General features: G+C 42.2%; 1 protein-coding gene across 2 annotated transcripts in view; it reads left to right on the top strand.

Moving 5' to 3' along the window:
* Positions 1-17871: 17871 nt before the first annotated feature.
* Positions 17872-24246, top strand: part of TLE1 (TLE family member 1, transcriptional corepressor) — a 74658-nt gene continuing 68283 nt past the window's right edge. For both annotated transcript variants that reach the window (XM_065657807.1, XM_065657808.1), the window contains exons 1-4: positions 17872-19154; positions 19827-19927; positions 21562-21625; positions 21719-21763. In XM_065657807.1, the coding sequence (XP_065513879.1) occupies positions 19131-19154; positions 19827-19927; positions 21562-21625; positions 21719-21763 (234 nt within the window). In that variant the 5' untranslated portion in view covers positions 17872-19130. The remainder of the gene's footprint in view (positions 19155-19826; positions 19928-21561; positions 21626-21718; positions 21764-24246) is intronic.

The raw sequence follows: 24246 nt of genomic DNA on the forward strand, positions 1-24246 counted from the left end.
GAATAAGCTATTTTGCAATTTAAACCACCATGACGTTTTATTAATTGTTGAAATCAGTTGAACCAGACTACCAGAAATTCGTGCTTGCTTTCGTATCAAACTAGCGCTGATACATAATATGGAATGTGTTAGCATTAGTCCATAATATGTACAATGAAAGCTTAATTTTTTTCATCTAAATAGTTTGTCTGTCAGTGTTTGAAAACTACCTTACATGTACTATATCTGATTTAACCTATTGAAGGTCTAATTCTTCATGATCGATTTAATACAATATTTTGTCTTTAACTGTGGCAGGTGTGTGATTAATCCATACAGGAAAACAGGTAGGTTTCCTTTCCATGGAGATACCCAGAAAGGAGACTCTGAGAGAAGCAGCCTTTTGCAGAGATTTTGTTAGTCATCAACTGAGAACAATCAGTATTGAACAGAACATAAATTTTGCTCTGACCTTTTCTGCGTGTGTGTTTTAGGAAGTATTTTGTGAAATATTTTGGCACAATGCTTGCAACACACTTGTGTCAAGGGAAAGATGCACCTTAAGCTCCACGGATCAAGGAATCTTAGCCACAAAATGGAAAATCTGCTTTTCGCCCAACTTGAACCTCTGCATAACATTTTGCACCACTCAGAAGTAATCCTACCTGTCTGCCTGATATCCACTCAGCCTTACAACAGAGGCACCATGTTCTCGCAGAATTTTTTTTTTTATTTTGCAGAATCAGCATTTTGTGGTGAGATACTCTTCCACTGGAAATTTTCTGCAGAGCTCTAAATGCAGTAGAATCATCAAACCGAATCATAGAACTGTTTAGCTCAGAAAAGACCTTTAAGATGACCAAGTCCAACCATTAATCTAATGTTGCCAAGTCCACCACTAAACCATGTCTCAAAGCACCACATCTACATGTCTTTTAAGTGCTTCCAGGGATGCTGACTCAACAACTACCCTGGGCAGCCTGTTCCAAGGCCCAAGAACCCTTTCCATGAAGAAATTTTTCCTAATATCCAATCTAAACTGCCCCTGGTGCAACTTGAGGCCATCTCCTCTCGTCCCATGGCTTGTTATTTGGGAAAAGAAACTGACACCCACCTTGGTACGACGTCCTTTCAGGTAGTTGTAGAGGGCAATAAAGTCTCCCCTCAGTCTCCTTTTCTCCAGGCTAGACAGCCCCAGTTCCCTCAGCCGCTCCTCATCAGACTTGTGCTCCAGGCCCCTCACCAGCTTCATTGCCCTTTTCTGAACTCTCTCCAGCACCTCAATGTCTTTCTTGTCGTGAGTGACCCAAGATGGAACGCAGTATTTGAGGTGCGGCCTCACCAGTGTCAAGCAGAGCAGGATGATAATTTCCCTAGTCCTGCTGGCCACACTAGTTCTGATACAAGCCAGGATGCACATTGCTGGCTCATGGTCAACCTGTTTTCCACCAGAACTCCCAGGTCCTTCTCCGCAATGCTGCTTTCCAGCAAGTCAACCCCTACCTAACATGTACTAGTGCCTCAGGTTATTCCTTCCCAGGTACAGGATCCTACACTTGCCCTGTTGAACTTCATTACGTTCTTCTCTGCCCAGTCCTCCAGTCTGTCCAGTTCTCATTGAATGGCAGCACAGCCTTCTGGTGTATCAACCCTTCCTCCCAGTTTGGTATCATCAGCAAACTTGCTGAGGGTGCACTCAGTCTCTTCATCCAGGTCATTGATAAACAGGTTGAACAGGACTGGACCCAGTACTGACCCCTGGGAAACACCACTGGCTACAGGCCTCCAAACAGACTCTGCACCACTGATCACAATGCTCTGAGCTCTGCCATCCAGCCAGTTCAAGACCCATCTCACTGTCCACTCATCCAACCCACACTTCCCAAGCTTATCTATGAGGATGTTGTGAGAGACAGTGTCAAAAGCCTTGTCAAGGTAGACAACATCCACTGCTCTTCTCTCGTCTACTAAGCCAGTCATACCACCACAGAATGCTATCAGGTTGGTCAAACGTGATTTCCCCTTGGTGAATCCATGCTGACTAATCCTGATAGCCTTCTTTTCTCCACATGCTTGGAGATGACATCCAGAATAAGTTGTTCCATCACCTTTCCATAGATGCAGGTGAGGCTGACTGGACTGTAGTTTCCTGGGTCATCCTTCTTGCTCTTTTTGAAGACTGGAGTGACGCTGTCTTTCTTCCAGTCTTCAGGCACCTCTCCTGTTCTCCATGACCTTTCAAAGATGAGAGAGAGCAGCTTAGCAATAATGTCTGCCAGCTCTCTCAGCATTCATGGGTGCATCCCATCGAGGCCCATGGATCTGTGGATGTCCTGTTTGTCTAAACAATCTCTAACCTGATCCTCCTCAACCAAGGGAAAGTCTTCCTTTCACCAGACTTTTTGTCCTGTCTCTAGGGTCTGGAATTCCTGAGGGCCAGTCCTAGCAGTAAAGATGGAAGCAAAGAAGGCATTCAGTAGCTCTGCCTTCTCTGGATCCTCCTATAAGATACATCTGGTGACATGTTGGAAGAAACTGGTATTTTCCACTTGTCAAGGTTATAAAACTTGCCCTTAAATTTATAAGTAGTCCCAAGGGCATCTGTCATTCTCTGAGACAGACTGAGTACACTATGCTACAAAACAAACATGGTGTGCTATCTCATCTGATTTTACTCTTTCTTTTGTGACTTCTTAGTGCTTCACTGCTCTCATAATAAGAAAAACAAACAAACAAACAAACAAACAAAAAATTCAAGTTTAAAGCAAGTGGATCTTCTTTTCAACTGGAAACGTTGCATGGTGGCAAAAAATCCTTCAAGAAGATAGGGAAGATATGGAAGTAATGTGTATTTCCAAACAAAATATTTATTTCTGTAATACTCAGTCCATGAAAGGTTATAGATCTTTCGACAGTTAATGCCCTTCTTGGGCTGCTGCACACCAAAAACCATGACTTTTCAGTGCTAGTAAGTCCATCCTGAGTATTTCTACCTATTGATATGTAGCAATGATGCTTGCATGCAACAAACAGTGGATGACTCCACATTTCTGAAAGGCTTATGAGCTCATTCTAATAAAGATTCCTTTCCTTTAGGAAAAGTGGTATTTTTAAATATAAGTTTTAAGTTGTGAGTACTTTCAACCTCATAATGTGCAAACCTGCTGATAGGTATAGAGCAAATATGCTATAAAGAAGCAATGGCATTACATGAGAAGATGCAGAAATTGAATGTCTCCTCTTTCAAGCAATTTAGATACAACTACATTTGTATAACAAGCCGTTGTTTTTTTTTTAAAAAAAGAACAAAAATATTCCGTTTCTGAAGGACAATGAAGTGAATTTAAGGTAATAGCAATAATATACCAGGAAGTTCAGTCAAGGCTATTGAATATTGCAAGCTGTGTCCATTTGTTGATCAGTCTCCTAATTCCAGTTGAGAGTACTCTGAAAATGTAGGTCTCAGTCCTGGGGAAATATCATCCATGATTGACAGAGAGATATTTTTTCCGATTAGGAAGAGTCAGACTTCCTTGTGAACAGACTCTAGGTGTCTGCTTTTTGTCACTATGCTGGATTTCAGATGTGAGAATCTAAATGAAGAAGGACACCTGGTAGAGATTTGAAACACTGTCTTGGTAGACAGTGAATTGTAGAATTGAAAGAGAGTTGAGTATGACTTCTACCACATAGCAACTCACAGCCATCATGTTTCTTTCTTATGTAAGTGAGGCTCATCAGTTCCCACTAAGCTTCATTCACAGGTTTGAGAAAGCTGAGTCAATGCTTGCCAAATGGGTAATATGAAAAAAAAAAATCCAGAAGTTCCCTTTGTTAAATAATGCAGGGCCTGAACAACAGAATAAAGAGAACCATACTCACATTAAATGAGCTTTATTATTTCAGAAATACATATAAACATGTAGGAATGCCTGTGACTTGCTGTTTATGAGAAAGTTCAACAGATATTTGGTTTTAAGTGTAGAACGATTGTTTTTTTGTACTTCCCTTAGTTTTTTATCAAGTGTAATTAAAAGACAACTTTTCAGTATACATAAAACAAACCATGCACTGTATATAGAAATGTCTGCTTATATTCTCCAGACTGCTGTGACTTCCCACAAAAGGTTGCTATAAAGTTCTTTTTTGGCTAAATATTGGGATAAACTCCACCAGAAAGAAAACATGGCTTAAGATCACACATTACCAATGTAGCATGGGGTTGCTAGCATGAAATCTATGTGTCCGTTGATGTGGCTCTTTCCCTTTGCAATCACTGCAGCTTTAGATCTAGACATACAAGAGCACAAAGCTGTCATCCATAATGCCTGGAGTTCTTTCTTCTCCTATTGGCTTTGTTGCTGTATTCTGGGTACACCAGCTGTCTTTTACTATTTTTTCAGTGGCATAACTTTTCTATCTTGAATTTCTGTCTAAAATCTCAAAGCAAATATTTGATGAAAACAAACAAACAAACAAAAACCAAATGGAAAATAAGTGAGGTATCTTCCTGATCATATCTGATTATGCACTCAAAATGTTTCAAGAAGAAGGAAATTGTGGCAGTGCAGAAGGACCTGCACAGGACCATTCCACACCAGAAATCACTGTTATGCAGCTAGCAAGTCCAAGAATCTGTGAACAGCACCCTCTGTGACACAAGGAGAATAGAACCACAGGCAGTCTGTTTTGGAAAAGTAAGCTTCTCCTCTTACTGTTGTACCTAGTCTAAGGACTAATTTCCACAAAAATACACAGTACATGATTGATAATGAGCTCTAAATTAGGTAGAGTGGACACTGGAAGTGATCTAGCTGTGACCATCAATTGCAAAGCAGGTTTTGAAGTGTGCCTTTTTCCTATATTTTACCATCCTTCCTTTTCCATTTCAAATCTTTTTTTTCACAGCTGCTATGAGCACAGACCCATACATTTTGAAGTAGAATCTTAAACAGGGGTTGTGAAGAACAGTTTCGTCACACAGATTTTTGTTTCTTCCCCTTAAAAGTTCACCTCTGACAACATGAAGAAAAAATTAAATATGTGTTACTCATGTTTTTAGTGTTCTTAACCCTATACTCAATTCCTACAAAGATGGCACAATAATCAGAGAGGTGAATTTAAAACCTACGTACTTTGCAAAATAATCCAAGGCAGTTATTAAAAATACTTTAAAAGACGTACTCACTTTCTAACCAACATTATTAATGTATTCTGTTTGCCAAAGATACAGCTCTAAATTTAAATTCTATGTGATTTCTTTTTGATAAAAGAAAAGATAAAACCCAACCTTGGTTACGTGTTTGCTTCCCTTCAATAACACTCAACACCTACAGACGTTGTAACTGGAACCTTGGTACTTCATTTGTGAACTACTGACTTCTTCCTTTTAAACTGAGAGATCTTTCAGCAGTGAGCTGTAGCTGGACCTGTAAGTCCTTTCTGAACTGAAAACAATTGCTAAACACATAACCAGCCCTATCCTCAGTGACAGAAACCCCTCATTCCTTCAGACACTCACAGATAAAAGGCTGGGAAATCACTAGGCCCAACCTACTTGCAACAAAATGATTAATAACTCCACTTGACTAAATCCTTTCTTAAATACCTCTGGCACATAAATATTCAGCAGATTTAAGTAAAAGATAAGTTTGAAGTGGTAACACAATAACAAACTCTTTGATCTAGACTGACAAAATCAAAATTTTGAATTAGAATACTTTTAATATAATGCACAAAATTACATTATTAATTTTTTCTTGCTTCACAGAAACATTCTCACTTCCTTTTAAAGTTAATGGATTAGACATGAAACCAAACACTTTTTCTAATCTGGAATTACGAGACTGGATGAAACAGGGTTTCATAATTGTGGCTGTTTTTAACCTGAAACCTGGAGGTGCTACTTGGCATGTTAAAAAAAAAAATGATCGGCACCTAGTAGTGCTTTTGTGGGACGAACCCAACACAACTACATACATGAAGTAGCACAGGAATCTCTGAGTTGCCTGGCTCTGTGTTCTTTCATAAAACCAGAGGAGTACACCACAGTGGAAGTTGCTGGATTCCCCTAACAAACAACTGACTCTTTCATTTTGTTGTACAGCAGCCAGAGAGCAAGACATAACGTTTGAGTACACCCTGTTGCAATGCTCTGCAGTTTTGTAAGACATCTCTTTTCTGTCTCTCACCAGTAGCAGCAGGAGCAATGCAAATGGGAAATGCGGGGAAGGTATGTGCAACAGAAAAAGCATCGCCCTGTAAAAAGCATCATGTATTCTAAGACCTGCATCTGAGAGTTTTAAATTAACAGAGGAAGTACATCAGCATCCCATATGAGCTCTAATATGTCACTCTTCACTATACTAAAATCTCAGTCTGGTACTGAGTACACAAAGTGGTCACTTTACTCTTGCTGACCAGACCCAGTGTGAACCACACATAGGCTACCTACATGGTCTCACAGTTCACCCTTTGCATACAGTCAAAAGGTGTATCTCTTTTAATGCTGTCCTTTAACCAGACTCAAGGATGAGTTCACAGCTTGTTTGTTTCCTACATAGAAATGTAAAACGTCATATCAGCCTCCATCTAAAAAGCTAAAGGACCAAGCTTATATATCATCTAGAATATCCTTTCCACCAGTACACAATCAAATACTTCTTATAATTTCTCCTATTCTGCATACATTGATCACAAATCTCAGTGGCTTTCCACCTCCACAGTCATGAAACATCTTTTGATTAGTGCTGTATTTGCTTGTGTGAATATATGAATGTGTGTGAGTGTGCACATCTGCTCTTACGGAGGGAGAGAAAAAGCTGAACACCACGTTCTCATATTCAAAAATGTGAATGTTAAATCCCATCTGAATGAAGCATACTGCCCCAGAAAAGGACAGACTGGCTTAAAAGGAAAGTGCAACAATAGAACAAAATAATCTAAAGCACAACTTTGAATCAGTTAATATGGTGGCACACTTTTACAACTGAGTTAGCATTTAATAAAATCAGATTCCGTATTGAAAAAAGAGAAATACACTTTATCTTGGTTTTGTATAAAACTTTAAAGAAAAAAAACACAACAGGAACTCTTGCACTATTCACTGCAAGAAGAATGTTTCACAATTTTTTATGATATGATAAACAGTTCAGGTCTTTTGGACTCTTTAATTACAGAATTATCTTAAGGAGCTTTTTTTCTTCTGAAGCTATAAACAGATATTTACGATTCCACTTAAATAATTCTCCAAGTATTGATTTAGTGGTAAAAGATAAAAGAATATGTGTGTTTTCACAGATATACACATTTGAAAACAGATGATCTCAATGAAGGTGGTATTCCCTCAGGCAGGCTGTTTGCACTTATCAGCATCACTCCAATACTTCCAGTGTGTTTTAACACTTTCTCAGGTGCCAGTTGCAGCTTGCCATTTTATACTGAGGAACAGAAAATAGAAAATGGTGAAAACAGAAGACAACAGCATTCCCTGGCATGTCACACTTCAACAGGGACAATTTTAAGCATTCTGTATTCATTTTGAATAATCATTTGGAACAGTGATAGGGAAAAAAAAAAGTGAGGTTACTTTGGCTTGGCTTTCAATTAATCATGGCATGAACTGAAAGTTATACACCTCTGGATCAGGTTCTCCCTTCCCATCCCTTTGGCTTCACAGAACAACCTGCCTAAGAATTGAATAGATCATGCTTTTGTATATGTATGGGTGTATGTGCACACATATGTTTATTACCAATATGTATGTATGTATGCATAAATAACTTCCTGATTTACTGAAGAACATATATCTCTTTTTCAGAACAATCAAGAAACACAAAATTATACCCTGTATCATGCAAGCTTTTGTATCATCTCCATCATTTAGTATATACCACACATTTTGCCCTAAACAGTGCCTGTGATTCTCCCTTTCTTCTTAGCTAAGGTAAGAGAAAGATGAGAATAACATTTATACATTTTTGCTATTATCTTATCTGTACAGGATGCTTATAAAACGTTTGAGTACACCCTGTTGCAATGCTCTGCAGTTTTGTAAGACATCTCTTTTCTGTCTCTCACCAGTAGCAGCAGGAGCAATGCAAATGGGAAATGCGGGGAAGGTATGTGCAACAGAAAAAGCATCGCCCTGTAAAAAGCTTTTCCAGAAAATTTGGGAAAGCATAATGCTCACTTTTTCATTAAAGTAACACTTTGAAAGTGATGCATTTTATCCATGAGAGGGCAAATAATAGTCACATACTGGATAGAAAACAGAGTTTAATCAGATGCTTAAGGCAATACAGTCTATCTTCTATAAAAGAATAATCTTTCTGGCTTGAGTCAGATGCTAGTAGTCCAGCTTTTTTGCAATAGTCTTCCCGTCACTAAGGAAATACCTAACTAGGCCCAAGACTTCATGTAATGGTTCCTCAAATGTTTTCAATGAAAACAATAATAATCCAGCAAAGAAAGTATCCAAAGTAGCACTTACAAATAAATTTAACTTTATTTTCCACTCTCTCATGCCTTTCAAATACTTATTATCCAGATAAATGTGTTCTTCGTTTTTACTGGAGATTTACTGCAGAGTTGCAACTTCTTGCAATGATATAACAATGTTCCAGGGGACTGCCAACATAATAAACTGATTGATTTGAAGATTTCTATCTTTAAAGTTCCACTGCATTCCCATTAGAAGTAAAAAATTCTGTGGTTTCAAAAAAAAAAAAGTAAGTGATAGAAGGCTATCTAGAAAAAGAAGCATTTTTTCTGAACACAACAGCTGCTGATAAAATATTTTCTAATACTGTATTCCAGATAAGCTATATTCTAGCACTTATCTGTGCAAGTAAGTAACAAGTCCCAGATGTCCTTTGCAGGCAAAAGAAGGCGGCATTCATGCAGGGCAGCACAATTATGAAAGACCTTAAAATAAAAAATGAGTGGACAAAAAGCGACAAATATGCCCTACAGTAAAATTCTGCAAAATACACCTAGCAACATCACTGCAGTTGCACAGGTTTCTTGAGAAAAAAACTATGCTTGACAATTAGGTTAAAATAGGTGATTCTGGGTGGCTGCTTTTATCTCTTCTTACATATCTCAAGCAGGAAAACTCTCAGTATATCTTAGGACATTCTGTGTATTTTTCTAGACACGTCGGGCACCTGGGACGAAATGCTACCCCAGCTGAAATGAACGGGACCTGTTGAATGCATAGAGCAAGAAAACTACACAGTTGATATTCCTATAGTTAGCCCTGTACCTCATGCATTGAGTCTCTCATGCTTTATGACCCAGCAGACAGGGGCACACATCAACTTGATTTATGGTATTAAACAAGGTAGAATGATGTGTAGGACAGAGAAAAGGAGATCAGGTTTATGGTTGTGCTGCAGCTGGCAGCCCACATTCAAGGGAAACCATTAGAAGACAGCCATCCCAGTGCTATACCCCTTGTTCTGTACATGACCTGTTCCCCTCCTAGGGCCTTCTGTGAGGTATCTCACAGCTTGGGACAGAAGTGAGTCAGGAAATATGCTTCCTGTTCCTATTGTTTTCAAACACAGGGGCCAAATATGCCAGGCTTTGTTGAGCAATTTGCTTGTGGGAGTTTTGCTCAATTGAGGATTCAGAAATTGTCTTGTGGTTTGGCTGGCTAGTTCAGAGAGAGCCAACCAATATTCAAAAATTATTTTAAAATATGTGTGACCTTGTCTGCACCATCTGGCCAGTTCAGCAGAAGCCCTATAGGATCCACTTAAAGAAAACTGGGTTAGAACATAGCCTTTTCTTTTTCCATATTATCTCAGCCTAGGACAGACCTAAAGTTGAGCAATGATTTGTGATTCGTTTTTTCTTCCCATATTTATTAGCTTTTTTTTTCAGTGGAACTGATAGTGTAAGAAAAGAAACTATGCAATCCCCTAATTCAAACTACAATATGTGATTTTAAAATAAAAATATCTACTTAAATGGAAAATTGCGATGGATATTCAGGAGTCTACCTACATTCAGACATAGCACAATCTATCAGAAACACAGGGAAAATAAAGCTTCTAAGGTTGTAAGTAAAACAAAAATGGACAAAGCTTTACCAGATTAATTAAACAAATTAAATACCTTCACTCTTCAGAGGAGTTGCATTGAAGTAATTGCCATTTACTGCAGGTAGTACATTTCCCTTGAAAATTAAAGGCCATATTCTGAACTGTTTTGCAAGACTTCAGAATTTGTCATGCAAAATGCACATAGAAAATATCCCTAAATGCTTAATCACTTCTTCCTTTTCCTAGACAAATATTTGCCAGCTTTTTTGAGCTAAAAGCAAAATGTTGGGGAGGGACAGGAAGGGGGGGGGCAGTATTTGCAGTGTGTTATTATGCAGTAGAATGTTTTCAGAAAAGGTGCCTGACTTCATAGGACCCCATTAATAATGGTCTACACAACTTTCTACAAATCCCCAAATACTGTTTTTGTCTTTCAAAGACAGCTCACTTGTAGATGTAAAGAGCACTGGTGAAAGTGCTCTTGTATTGAACCACCTTCAGAAGACTAATCACATCTATCATTCATTTAAGTGAAAGACCTTAATTCAGAAGCAAAATACTGACACTGGACTGTTATCTGTCCATATGGGCAATATGAAAACACTTAATCCAATATATAATTATGCTAAATGGTGTATATGCACATCTGTATGCCTTGTGCTGCTTCCTCCCTGTTTTTCATGGTTTGCATTGGCTAGGTTTGCAAACTATTTTATTGCAAAATTAATGAAAATATAATTATTTCACTTACATGATCCAGTCTGTTCCCAAAGTACAATCTACTGCCAGTTTCAGGGCATATACATTCTCCTATGCTCTGGGGTCCTGTAACACTGAGAATTTATCCTGCATGGATGCTATGTAACTCGGACAGCTGAGCACCTGAGTATGCATAAGCACATTAATGGACAGTAAAGCTACAGCAGAAAATGTGACAGGCTGGATGGAAAATATCTTACTACTAACTATTGAATTTATAATGGTAACTTATGGATATGCGCATACTTTTTATTGCTTTTGAGCTCAGGATAGATGGTAAATCATTCTTGTACAAACCACACAAAACCAAAACGAAAACCAAAAATCCCATACAACCATCCCCTCCCCACCCAAGCAATTCAACCTACAGGATCCCAGCTGTACTGTACTCATTAGGCCTTTGTTTTCACAAAATTATAAAAGTTCTTTCAGTTGTCTTTACATATTAACCCTTCAGGATATAAACTGAGATACCTGCATTGAAAGTAGTGGAAAAGCAGTAAGCTCAGAGTGAGAAGAAAAACAGAGAAGTGGACAGTGCTGGATGACTGAGACATTTAATTATTTTCTTTTTATACTGTGAGCATCTATAACTGTTTACAATCTTGCCTGAAGTTCAATGGTGTTTTTCTAAGGAAATTTCCTTTGTTAAGGATTTGTTAAGAATTGCATCATGTTGCTACGGACATGTTCCCTCCCAATATAATCCCATTCCCTCTCCCCAGTCCTCCTCCCCATCACTATCCCTGTCCAGCAACTTCTTTCTCATAATCTCTCTGCCTCCGATTGGATCCTAAAAGACACATTGGTAAATCCATTCCGTCAAGAATATGGGAGCCCAGAGCTTTTACAGTACAGGGAAAGTTGGAAGCAGACCTAGTGCCTCTGTGCCACCAGTGCTGGAAAAGCGTCTCCACAGATGTTGCAGCCATAGCATGCCAGCACATTACAGCATCAGCGTTGTGAAAAGACAGCAGGACAGCACAATCTGCTCTCATCTAGACTCCACCAGACTGAAATCTGAGGTCTGGAGTAGATGGTTGGTATGAGAGCAGCTCATATGGGGTTTGTAACCTCAGTTTAGGCAAGAACTCAGATTCTGGAGAACTGAGAGGCAGAAGTGTTAAAGAAATAGCTGCCAAACTCCAGCCAACTTCCAGTTGAGCCTAGTTCCTACCGACTGACAGAAAGTCAAGATTTTGCACACAATATTTCTTTATCACATCTGTACTTAAAGGTTCCTCAAGGCAGTTGCTTTCATACACAGAGAAGAGATATTAGGGTAAAAGACGGGGATTCATGTACCTTTGCAGAAGGAAGCAGTTGTTGTTCCTAACCTTGAAATGCCAGTTCAGTTGGAGCCATCTCTCCTGCTCAGATAATCTCTTTCTTTCTAAAATGAAACTTCCTTCACTCATTTCAACAAATGTTATGGAAGGAATATTTCCACAAGACCACTTGTCTCAATGCTATTTCATCCATGGTTTTAAGTCTAAGGATCTTTGGTGATCTGTAGACTCTTTCTAAGATGTTATTGATAGCTTAGGGGAACGAACAAACAAACAAAAATCTACTATTTGTGTCAAAAATCAATACACAGGGGAAACAAAGTAGGCTGGAAAAGTTTCAGGATTTTGCAAGTCAAGGAAAAATAGTGTACCACAGCTAGTCCACTGAAGAGAAATTGTTAACTGTATTTCTGAGATACTCTTTCCTTCTAGATAACTCCCAAAAAAGGGGATAAAACCCAGTTTTCTATACTTGCTCAGCCTCATTGGTAAAAACACATATGTTTTGCATATGTATGTCACACACAACTTATGCATTCTGTATATGTGGCCCTGATCTGGTAAAGTCTGACACAGATATCCTTTTTCATGCAAGTATTGTCATTGACTTCAAAAGGACTATTTCCAGGAGTAAACTTAGTCATGTGCGTGACAACAGAATCAGGGACCTGGTATGAGCATGTGTCCCTGTTTACTGTACAAAACAGACACACATTGCTCCTTTTGCTGTCATCTCCTGTGGTGGAGACCTCATTCTGCAACAGACTGAAGTGTGATATACTGGCAGGTGGTCTTTATTAGAAAGGTCATTGACACTGTCAAGCATCTTTTGAAAGGTGACTTTGCACCTAGGAGGTTATCAGGCCAGAGTCATGAAGTCTACAACAATTTCTCTGACAATATTGTAGACAGGTAATTTGTTTGACCCCTTTTTAGACTTAACAAAATACAGATTAAAGTTATTCTGCATCTCTCTCATCCCTCTGTCATCCATGTACACACTTCCTCTAAGCTTTGTCTTGAAGTACTCTGCAGAAGTAGTGAAGTTGTGAAAGAGCTGCTTTAATTATAAGTACCACAGTAATGAATTCAAGTACACTCATTTATCATAAAGGGCTTCCCCATCTGTCTCTAAAGTATGCTCACAAATGCTGTATATTTGATAACATGAAGATTGAGAATTTAACAGATTTTAGTTTTGAACACCCCATTTTGGTTAGCTTTTTGTAAGATTGTACAACTGCATTTTGACGGAAAGAGCCAATTGGGGAGGGGGGGTGTGTTGAGGGGGCGCGTGCATGTGCGTGCGTGCGTGTGGTCTCTTCCTAATTTATTTGCACTTCAACCCATTGGGATCACACTGCAATCCCTGTAGGCAAAAGAAGATTAGGGAAAGCGACTGACTGTTTTTTCCCAGACGCAGAAGGGAAAGCAACTTCTCAAGTACCGCAAGTTTTTCTGGCCACCGTACAAATTGTTCCTGAGTATGGAGAGTTTCCAAAAGACCTAATTAGCAACTCGCTGCAAACATTTCTTTGCATTAGCTAATGATCCGGCTACACTTGTAAGCAAACAGTACCAACATATCTAATCAATGCAGAAAAACCAACAGAATGCCTATTAAACATCTGGATGTAATTTTCTAGTTAGACTTAGAACAAAATGAAAACATATGCAGGTTTCTTTGATCTATGCCTCAACAAAAATATTGTTGATAAAAAAAATACACTGGCCAGTCAATGTGTCATTTTCATAAAGCCTGGTCATTTCTCTTCAAATGTTCTCAGTTTAATTTTGTCGGTTTCCTGCAATCTCTAATTTTACTGTATTGTGCGAAACCACAAGAGATTCTTTGGATCTGATTTTATTTGAGGTTTTACTGCTGCACGATCTGCTACTGACTTTTTTTTAATTCAACTGAGGGAATTTTCAAGAGCGAAAAAATGGGTGAAGGGAATACAGTCATGATGGTAAAATGACCTAGTGCAATGTTTTGAACATTCTTGCCTACAAGGAAAGCTACTAATTAAAAAGAAATCAAATTACAAAGAGGGTATGCAATGGCTATTAGCCAAAAGATAGCGAATAATTAGAAATGTAATTGCTTTACCCTGCTCACATCATTTGCACTTCATAAATAAAGAAATATTTTTAAAGTTATATTGTTTTGCATGCTCTCATAATTATTATTATTCTTGCAGCTGCATAGGTAGTCACTACTATACCACATGCACTGCATGACGCCGATACTATTTTTTTCTGTATTCCACATTTGCCTTTCTGCCACTAAGAAAAAAAAATAACACCCCCCCTACCCCATGCATATATACATAATTTTTAAATGTAGTCTGTTTTTCTTTCAGTTGAAAATCCAATGATCTCTCAATCTAAAACTTCGAAAGCATAACATCTATTGAATTACATATTTGCTTCCTCCACTGGTTCGCTCTCACTACAGGGGTAGTAGAACAGTGGGATAAATCACAAATTTATTAAATTGTTTCCCACCCACCTGCAGCAAACGCCTGATGATTAACATCATCAACATATTTATTATATGTGCCAGTTTGTGGGAAGTTAAAAAATATTGCTTGCAAATATTACTGTTAACAGTAAAGGGAAAAATATAAACAGCATGATAAAAAGAACATCATACAACACGACATTTCCCTAAAGAACAGATGCTACAAATGAAACCTTTTCAGTATATTCAAAGTACCTTTTGGATCCAATACTACCTTTTTTTGACTCAGAGCTCCAGCTGCTTCCAGTGACAGTTTTCAGTACATAGTCAATGCAGTATTAGGCCCTTTGCTATATGAGGTAGGAACACTGCATTAAAATGCTTACAGTGAAAAATAATTGATTTCAAACAGCAGAGTCAAATGGATGATTAAACAAAATGGTTGAGGGGGTTAATATTGAAGGCAATCTTTTTATTGGATTTTTAAAACACAAGACAAAGCTTTAAATGCAATTATTTTAGTCCAGTTTGAGAATTGTGTAGAGTATGTACAGTGTTGTGGCATAATGATCTGGTTTAAAATACTACCCTGAGTTGAATAAAGCTCTTACAACATGTTTAGCCATATTTTGGCCTTTCAGTGGAGTAAATAGTGAGTATTGCCATGAAAAAAGGATGCTCAATTTTCTGGGATTAATCCAGATTTGTAGTCATCTAATAAAAAGAAATTTTTTACGTTCTAATCAGCCAATGACGATGCATTATAAATTAGTTAAATATCAAATCATGTTGGTTGTTGTTCATACTATGCAATGTCAGTGGCTCTCATCTGGAAAAAAAAAATCACATTTGATTCTGCTACTGCTTTTACAGCTCTTCTATCTCAGTTATAATGGAGAAGATTCAAAATGCCCTTAAGTGTCTGATTTCAGAATCTAAGTAGGCTAAAAGCACTTGTTTAAAAAAATCAGGAAAATAGAGCTTTTCTGTTTCTGTTAAAACATGCCTTGGACATTTTAATGATGACAAATAAAGGTTATGAGACATTTCAACTTTCATGTAGGCAATGAAAAAAAAAAAGCGCTTTTGTTTATGTTCCAAAACAGTGTTGTTTTAATGTCATATCTGTTAATATCTCACTAACAACTTGTGCCAGCAGGTTATGCAAAGTATAACCGAAGTTAGGTAAGTGTTACGTTATTACAGACTCCATAGCTACTAGGTACACACACAAAGTATATAATAATAGCTTGCATTTTTATGGCATCTTTCATCTGAAGATCTGAGTACTTTATAAGAATTAATGAATTAATCTTTCCAATGCCATGAACAGAGCAGTGAGTTGCCTTGTCCAAGACTACAAGGAAACAGCTAGGAACAGAATGCAAGATCTTTAACTTTACTTATGCACACAGAACACCAGACAAATTTACGTTCCCGTCCTGGGAAACAAAATCTATCAAAGGTCACTATCAAAGGTATTTTGCCTAATTTCTTAAAAAATGTTAGAAGTCCTCACATTTATTTATGTATTCACAAAGATGTATGCACATATACATTATATGCATATGACCACACATACATATGTATAGGTAAGGACACTATTATGTGTACATATATACATTCACACAGACACACGTAAAGAGACACACATGCATCTCTTTTCACTGTCAAAACTCTACAGTCCCAGAATGAAGTACACAGTTCACTGCAGAAGACTGAGGGAATTTCATTTTCTTTCTTTGTTCATTTCTATGTAGAACTGGGAATAATGTACTATGGAAATTAGCGCTGCGAATAAGAAAGCTGTGTCTTGATGTTGCAACATATCAAATTTCATATCAAATTTTAAACATAGACTGCCCTTTCTTTAGGATAAAAGATGAAGTATAGTACAATTCTTAATAAGTGTATCGAGTAAACATTAGTGGGGAATTGTAAGAAAATGCAAATTATAAAATTATCCTTACTGTGTTTAAAAGATATGATACAACATTTTAAGGCCTCTTTCTCGGTAGTATACAGGTATACTAATAGCATGAATATGTCTTAAGATGTTAAGTTCGAAGGTACCATTATTTCACACTTCATCATGTAATTCTGCTATGAATAAGGTGGTCGTTAATAGAGGATACGTTCTGAAGTTTACTTCCCACCGCAACCTGTGTCACCATTTGTCATCTCAGTAGTCACAGAGAGTCGGCGGAATTTGTTTGACCCTCATCTGCCTCAAGTGGGCCTACAAACCATTTACAACAGCGAAGTTCTTGACAGCTTCTCTCCAGCAGCCCTCTCTTATTAAAATAAAAAGTTTTGCCCAAAGGACAACTTCCATCTGATCAGAGGGTCACTCTAACCAATATTTCAGTTGCTATATTTGAGTGATGCACACAAGTGTGAGGTTTTATCCTTCTTTACGGTATTTCTGTATAGCTGAGAGCGTTGCCAGCAGCTGCCACAGCATGCACCCCTATCTTTACAAAAATAAGAGGGGCAGAGGAGCCGTACCCGCCTGCCCGGGTTACAACGCGAACTCTCGGGGCAGGAAAGTCGAACCTCTTCCCTGAGTGCCCTGGGCCACGCTTCGTGAGAGCCCCGGATGGGTGAGCGGCCAGCTCCTTCCCACGGCCGGGATGCGCATCCCTGTAGTAAATCGCCAGAGATGGCGGATGCAGACCCGTGCGCCGCGAACACCCGCACGCAGAGCCCTCAGAAGCTCCTCCGCCTGCGGGTAAACCGGCCTTAGCCACGGAGGCCCTTGGAAAAGGGGGCCCCCACGGGCTGCAGGCGCAGAGCAGCGCCGCTCCGCACCCTCCTCCGCGCTCCCCACCGCTCCGCTGCGGAGCCGCCGGCCCCGGCCAAGGGCGCGCGCAGCCGCCTCGCGCACGGCCCGCCGGCAACCCCGCCCCGCCCCCTCCTCCCCCTCCCCCCTCCCCCCTCCTCCCCACTACACCCGCCCGTCAGCGAGCCCCACGTTACTTTGATTGACAGCTCAGCCTCTTCACTCTCCTTCCCACCGACCTTTCCCTCCTCCCGGCGGCTCTCCGCGCTCTGCGCCCTCCTATTGGCCCGCTCGGAGCGCTCCTGCCGCTCCGCCAGAAACTGTTCCCAGCGAAAGGCTGAGAGGCGGCTAGGCTCGGGCTCTCCCCATTGGTCCGCGGCGCCGGGGCGCATCACGGCCCCACGTTGGTGCCGACGCCGGCGATTGGGTGGCGGCGGCGGCGGTCCCCTGCGCGGCGGCGTGGGCGGGGCCGGGCGGCTGGTTAGCTGGCGGAGTGTGAAACCGCGTGCTAATGTAAGCGGCGCGGGCGAGCCCGGCGCGTCCCGCTCGGCCAGGGCCGCGCACCGTCCCGCCGAGCGCCTCCCGCGGGGCCGCCCCGGCTTCCCCCGTCCCTCGGCCAGCGCGGAGCGGAAAGGGGGCCGGCGGCTTTTCCGGCAGCTCCGGTCCGGATTTTTCACCCCGGGGAGAACTTCATCCTGGGTCGGCCAGGAGCGGCGGGGCAGCGCGGAGGAGGGGAGGATGAGGATGCTGCCGATGCCGCCGCGATGTAACGCGTTCGGCGGGTCCTGGTGAGAAGCGCAGGTCCCCGATGCGCACCCGCCCGGAGGCGGCTGCAGTGGTGCCGTTGCACGAAGGAGCTTCCCGTCTGATTTAGCCCTAAACAGACGCTTTTATTTTTTTTTATTTTTCTTGATTTTTTTTTACCGACGGGCGGGCGGCTTGACCAGTCGGGCCAGCGGACATTTGGCGGAGTTTTGTTTTTCTTTTGTCCTAGGGGACCTCGCTGCAACTAACGGAAGAGTCTCTGCTGCGTGTGTGGTTCCCCCTCCTCTGCCCTCCTGCGTTTCGTGCATGTGCTACTGGAGCGGCTCCGATCGGGGCCGGCTGTGCAGAGGCCCCCTCCGCCCCCTTCCTCCTCCTCCTCCTCCCGCCTTCCTCTCTTGTTCAACGCTCCGTATCTTGCCGATGACCTGCCCCCTCCGACGACGCCCGGGAGCATCGCGGCCCTCCCCGGAGACTTTCTCTCGGCCCCCCGGCTTGCGACGGTCTCGCCGCTGACACTGCGTCCCGCTTCCTCCGCCTGGATTTTCCCCTCTTGGCAAGAGGCAGAAGTGGGGAGAGGAGTCGCCTCCGCCCGACGTTTCCGGCCTTACAGTTGCATCGGCAGCTTGAGAGCCCGAGAGAGGCATTATTCGCTCCCACGGCGGGGCTGCAGTCCCCCACCCCCTTGCCCTCTCGGGTCCTGTCCCGGCGCGCCCGGGTGCTGTAGGCGCTGCCCGCCGGCCGGACCGCCGCTGAAGCAGCCCGGAGCGGAGGTGACCGTCCCGAACGCGGTCCCTCCGCCTCCTCCGGGCACCTCCAGCCCTCCCAGGAACAACAGCAACAAAGGACACCGCGGCCGGAGGATGTCCCCGCGGAGGGTGCACTGAGCGGCGCCTCGCCCCGCTCCTGCTCGCGGCGGCGGAGGGAAAGCGGCCGTCGGTGTCGCCGGTCCTGACTCCTCGGCGCCCCGGGGCGTGAAGCCGGGACAGGGCGGAGAGCTCGACGTGAGAACCACGCTGCGAGGGAACCCAGCTGCGGCCAGAGCCATGTTCCCTCAGAGCCGGCATCCCGTAAGTACGGCCCGGGCCGCCGCTCCATGGGGGTGGGGGCGCGGGGCTGGCCTGGGAGCGGGGCGGGGGCTGGGCAGCACCCAGCTGCGGCGCTCCCCCGCCGGGGCGCAGCCCCGGCTCCCCCGCCCGGCTGTAGGGGTGGCGGGCGCCCCCCCAAGTTTGTCCCTTTCTGGGAGGAGTGGCGCATCCTGCTTGCTGCCGCGGCCGGGGAGGGTACGCGCCCCCTCCCCCGACCCTTTTTGTTTCGTCGGCAACTTATTTGCGCTATGAATGACGGCGGGGGGTTGCTGCTGAGCCGGGCAGCATCCCCCTCCCCGCCGAGCGCGGCGCCTGGACCGGACGTGCCCCCGCGGCGGGGGTCGGCGGGGAGGAGCCGGCACGCCCCGCTTTCGGGTTGACGGCGGCGGCAGGAGCGGGTGGGTTGGGGCCGGACCGGTGCCCAGAACGCGGTTAGCCTCGTCCCCCGCAGATGAGGGACGGGAAGGTGGGTAACAAGTGCGTAGTGCCCCGGGGCGGTGGCGGGCAGGGCGGGCCGGGCTCTCCCTCTACGCATCCCTCCCTGCATCCCTCCGGCCCGGCCGGGATGGGCAGCGCCGCCCTCACCACCTCACGGGGCGGCCGCGCTGTGTCTGAACCTGCCTCTCTCTCCCGCACCGGCCGCCGCCGTACCAGACCCCGCACCAAGCTGCGGGCCAGCCTTTCAAATTCACCATCCCGGAGTCGCTGGACCGCATCAAGGAGGAGTTCCAGTTCCTCCAGGCGCAGTACCACAGGTGAGCGCCGGCGGGCCGCCTCGGAGCCTGGGGGTAGTTGCCCCGTCCCCGGCCGGGCGCGGGGGGCTGCACTGGTCGGCCGCGTCCAGGCGGTGGCGTGCGGCGTCGCGCTGCGTCCCGCCGCGGGACCTGGCCGCCCCGGCACCGCCGGCCTTCGCCGGACGGTTTGGAAAGAGGCGGCGCGGGGAGCTCCGGTCCCAGCGGTGGCGGGGGGTGCGCGGAGGACGGGGCGCTCAGGAGGTGACACTGCTGCTCTGCGCGGGTCTGCCTGCCCATGTGCTGCCCGGGCACGTGCGAAAGGCCAGTAACGTCGAAACTGGAGGGGTTCGGCGGTCATATGCAATTTAAAAAAAAAATAATATTCGTTAGGAATCCTTATGCGGAGGACTTTATATCGAGAGGAGACCAGTGCGAATTCTGTGGCACAGAGCATTAAGGAGGCTAATTCTCATGTTTGCTCGTTTGTCTGTGGTGTTAATGTACAGATTAATAAAATGCTAACATGCGGCTCTTAAAAGAGCCGAGAAGGATTGTTAAAGCACACAGGTACTAGAGTACTGACACAAAGTTGTCGTTAATCTACTGAAGCCATGGCATGAGTTTCTGATTGCTATGCTGTCCTTCAAATGTTCTTGTTGTATTTGTGCTTGCCGCTGAGGTCCCCACAGAGATTTAGGGTATGGGCTCTTGCATACACAAGGCAGTTGGCATTAAGGGGCATTAATCTTCTTTAATTTTGTAGCTATGTACACCTGCAAGATCTGGATAGGAGGAAAATCTTTTCAGGTTTCCTAGTTAAAAGTCGCTTGGTTTTGATTAGACTTCCTCGTTCTTATCTGTGATGCTGTGGTTTCAGTTTTATCTGAAATCGTTAACTTGTTTAAGCCATTTATTACTTTAGAAATGCAATGTAAACATTCAATATTGCAGCCATGAGTGAAAAATGCTAGCTTACACACTAACTATTCCCTAGGATGCTCACTAGTGTCATTTTAAAAAATCAGTTTGCCAGAGAACAAAGGGAATGTGGAGGCATTTACCCTTAGTGAAATGAGTCAGAATTATAATGTTGTTAGATGCCGTTAGATAGCCAAGTGCCAAATACAACTTCATTTATGGAATCAAAAATAGAAAACAAACTTTCTAGTAAATGAGAATCAAAGTTATGGATTTTCAAGTTGCAGGCAAGATAACTTTAGCTAGAGAGTACGTGAGGTTAAGAATTATAGACATACTCAAGCTGTAATTCTAAACTTCAGTTGTGTTACTTGGCAGTAATTTGCTGTCACCTACAAAAAAAATCTCTATTTTACTACTGAGAAGTACTTTGGAGAAATTCAGATCCTGTTATATCTTGAAAGTTGTAGCACTTCATAGCAGCTCTTTGTCAAAGCATGAAGTCTGGCTATGTTTAGGTTCTGGAAACAGTCTGGGTCTGATACAGCACCCATGAAATGCCTTTTAGATTTACTGTTTGGCCTTTGTATTTAAAGTTTTAATTATGTCTTCCTGTGTTTGCTTGTTAATTTATGAGATATTTTTAAATTATCTGCTTCGCTCAAAATACAAAGAAAGTGAGTAGGCGTCAAAACGAATGACATAACAGTTACATTAAAGTGTGATCTATTTTGTAGCCTTAAATTGGAATGTGAGAAACTGGCAAGCGAAAAGACAGAAATGCAGAGGCACTATGTGATGGTAAGTGTATTTGTTTTTTATTGATTTCAGTAAATATCTCCTAATACAATGTAAGCTAGCATGAGAAAATAATGTGTGCTTCTTTATTTGCAGTATTATGAAATGTCGTATGGATTAAACATTGAAATGCACAAACAGGTAAGGCATTTTGTTTTTACCACAAAATCTGCAGTCTGTCTAATGCATTTAAATGTAGCTGTTCTGTTTATGTTTGGATGACATATCGTGTGTCTGAATCAATAGGCTGATTTGTAGCTATGATTAGTAAACCTTTGCCTACCTGCTGTCAAATGAGGAAGATTTCTGATAGATTAGGTTAAGAGCCAGGCTTTTTTCATACTGTTCCTGAAAGACATTGGTGAAATAGGAAAGATCTTGTCTGTGGTTTCAAAAATATAATTCAGTGCTTTACATGGTTTTCTTTTGTTGGTGGTAGAGCTTTTGATATGTAGAACTGGTCTTATGGTTGTGTAGCATGTAGTGATAGTTGCTCAAATCCTTGCCATTTAAAGGTATGAAAAGATTAGTGGCTTGGAAAGCTCTAGTTATGACTATGAGTTTGCAAGTTCCCATAAAATTCACACTTACAGCCACTATAATGGTGAATAAAAAGAGTATTGAACTGGAACAAGACACTAAGGACCTCATAAGAGAAGAAAAGCTAAATGATTGCTCAGCCCAGAGGACCCTCAATTGAGTAGTCATTGTCTGCCAAATAAAGCATTAATGGCAGGGTGTAAGTATTCTGTAGATATGCTGACATTCACTTTTTCATCAAGATACTGGTACAATAAGTCTTTCAGAAATCGATGGCCTCTTAAAAAAATTATCATTAGATGGAGTTGCACAGTTGGACACATTTCAAAGTGCAACAATACAATTCTTTCGTTATGTGTATGTGCTATTTCATCTAAAACTCTTGTTTCATTAAATTAAAGAGCATGGCTGACCGGCTAGGGCACAGCGAAGAAATTGATTAGTTCAGGCTTCGGATCTTCAGTGTATTCAAAGACTTTCATTAAGCGGGTGAATTGCAGAGCTGAAGTTTGCTTTTGTAACTCTGGAGTCCTTGATTTTTGTTTTGTTTTCCCCTAAAAATATTACATTTGATAAGGTAGTAGTATAATTCAATGCTAACTTTCTACTTAAGTAGGTATTCTCTTGGTTTGCAGATGTACGCTTGTTTGAATCTAAAATCTTGGTAAAAGAAAAAATATTAAGACAACCTCCTTTTTTAAGTAATGCACTGAATAGGTAGACAGAACAACTAGTGTAGTGTTTGACTTGATAATGTACTGTAGCTGTATTGGTCTTCTTGAGTCTTGTGTTTTAGAAGAACATCAGTTATTCTGTGAGGTGACTTTGTAATTTGGAGATTTGATTGTAATTTGGAGATTTCTTTCTTGGATTTTTTTTTTTTAATTTTCCTAAACAAGTTTTTGGCACACTGTAACCTGTGAGGAAGCCAACATCTGTATAGGAGCCTTACTTGGTGTGAAATGGATGTTATTTTCAGAAGATCTTTGAAGAGAATGTGTGACTTCAGTAAATGTACTAGGAATTATCTTTAGATAAAATCAATCAAGCCCGTAAGATTAAAGAGAGTCAGAACTCAGGTTTCCACTTTGACCTCAACATCTGTGTATTGCAAGGGTTTAATGTTCTATATGTATGGCAACTATAATTACATACCCAGTAGGCAGTGATACTTTGGAAGCTTTTAAGATTTATAACAGAGCATTATACCTATGTTGTCTCTAGCCAGGGGAACTAGAGCACACTTGCTCTGCATATGTTACATTGTTAAGAAAAGAACAAGCTTTTGAAGGCATAAATATGTTTCCCTGGATATAAGTCTCATATACTATGCTTTTACATGTTAAGTAATTCTACTTTCCGGTAAAAGTAGCACCTTCTTGTTAAAGACTCTTGATTTAGATGCCTGCAATGAGGATGCCAAATGGTGTTACAGTTTGTCGGTATGTAGGTGGTCTTAGGTTTTTTGTTTCCTGTAATCTCCCAATGACATTCTTCTGAATTTCCACGGCTAACGATAAGTTCTGAGGAGGCTTTTGGCAGATAGGAATCATAATTCTTATTAAAAATGGTGACGTCTAGCCCCAAGGGTGTAGCCAGGCTCAAATTGATGCTTTTTGCTGGCTGATCACCAGCATGGCCTAAGTGCTCATTATGTTGTAGAGAGGGCCTTTGGAGCTCTCATTACGTTTGACAGGAATTCTCTTTGGGGGGAAACTGGGCATTAGCTAGATTCCTGACAGGCTGAAATTATTCCTGCTTTATGGCTTATAAGCAAATGCTAGCAAGGCATCATCAGGGGACACAAAAAATTGTCATTTCTGACAACGTCTTTGTTACTGAAAAATGCAGTGATGGGGAAACTTTCCACTGAACAAGCTTTAATGTTTTTAAGGCCTGCCTCCTATGTGGATGCTGCACTCACTCTGTGTGAAGCCCTTCGTAGTGCTTGCGCTGCTGATTGGAAAAACCGAAAAATTACACTGCAGCAGTGGGGTTTTTTGTGCAGTGTGGTGCATACACCACTGTTAAGGTAAAGTCACGTTGATAAAATGAAGTACTTGCAGTTTGCTTGCGTGTGAAAG

The sequence above is a fragment of the Caloenas nicobarica genome, chromosome Z (genome assembly GCF_036013445.1).
Source record: "Caloenas nicobarica isolate bCalNic1 chromosome Z, bCalNic1.hap1, whole genome shotgun sequence".
NCBI lineage: Eukaryota > Metazoa > Chordata > Aves > Columbiformes > Columbidae > Caloenas > Caloenas nicobarica.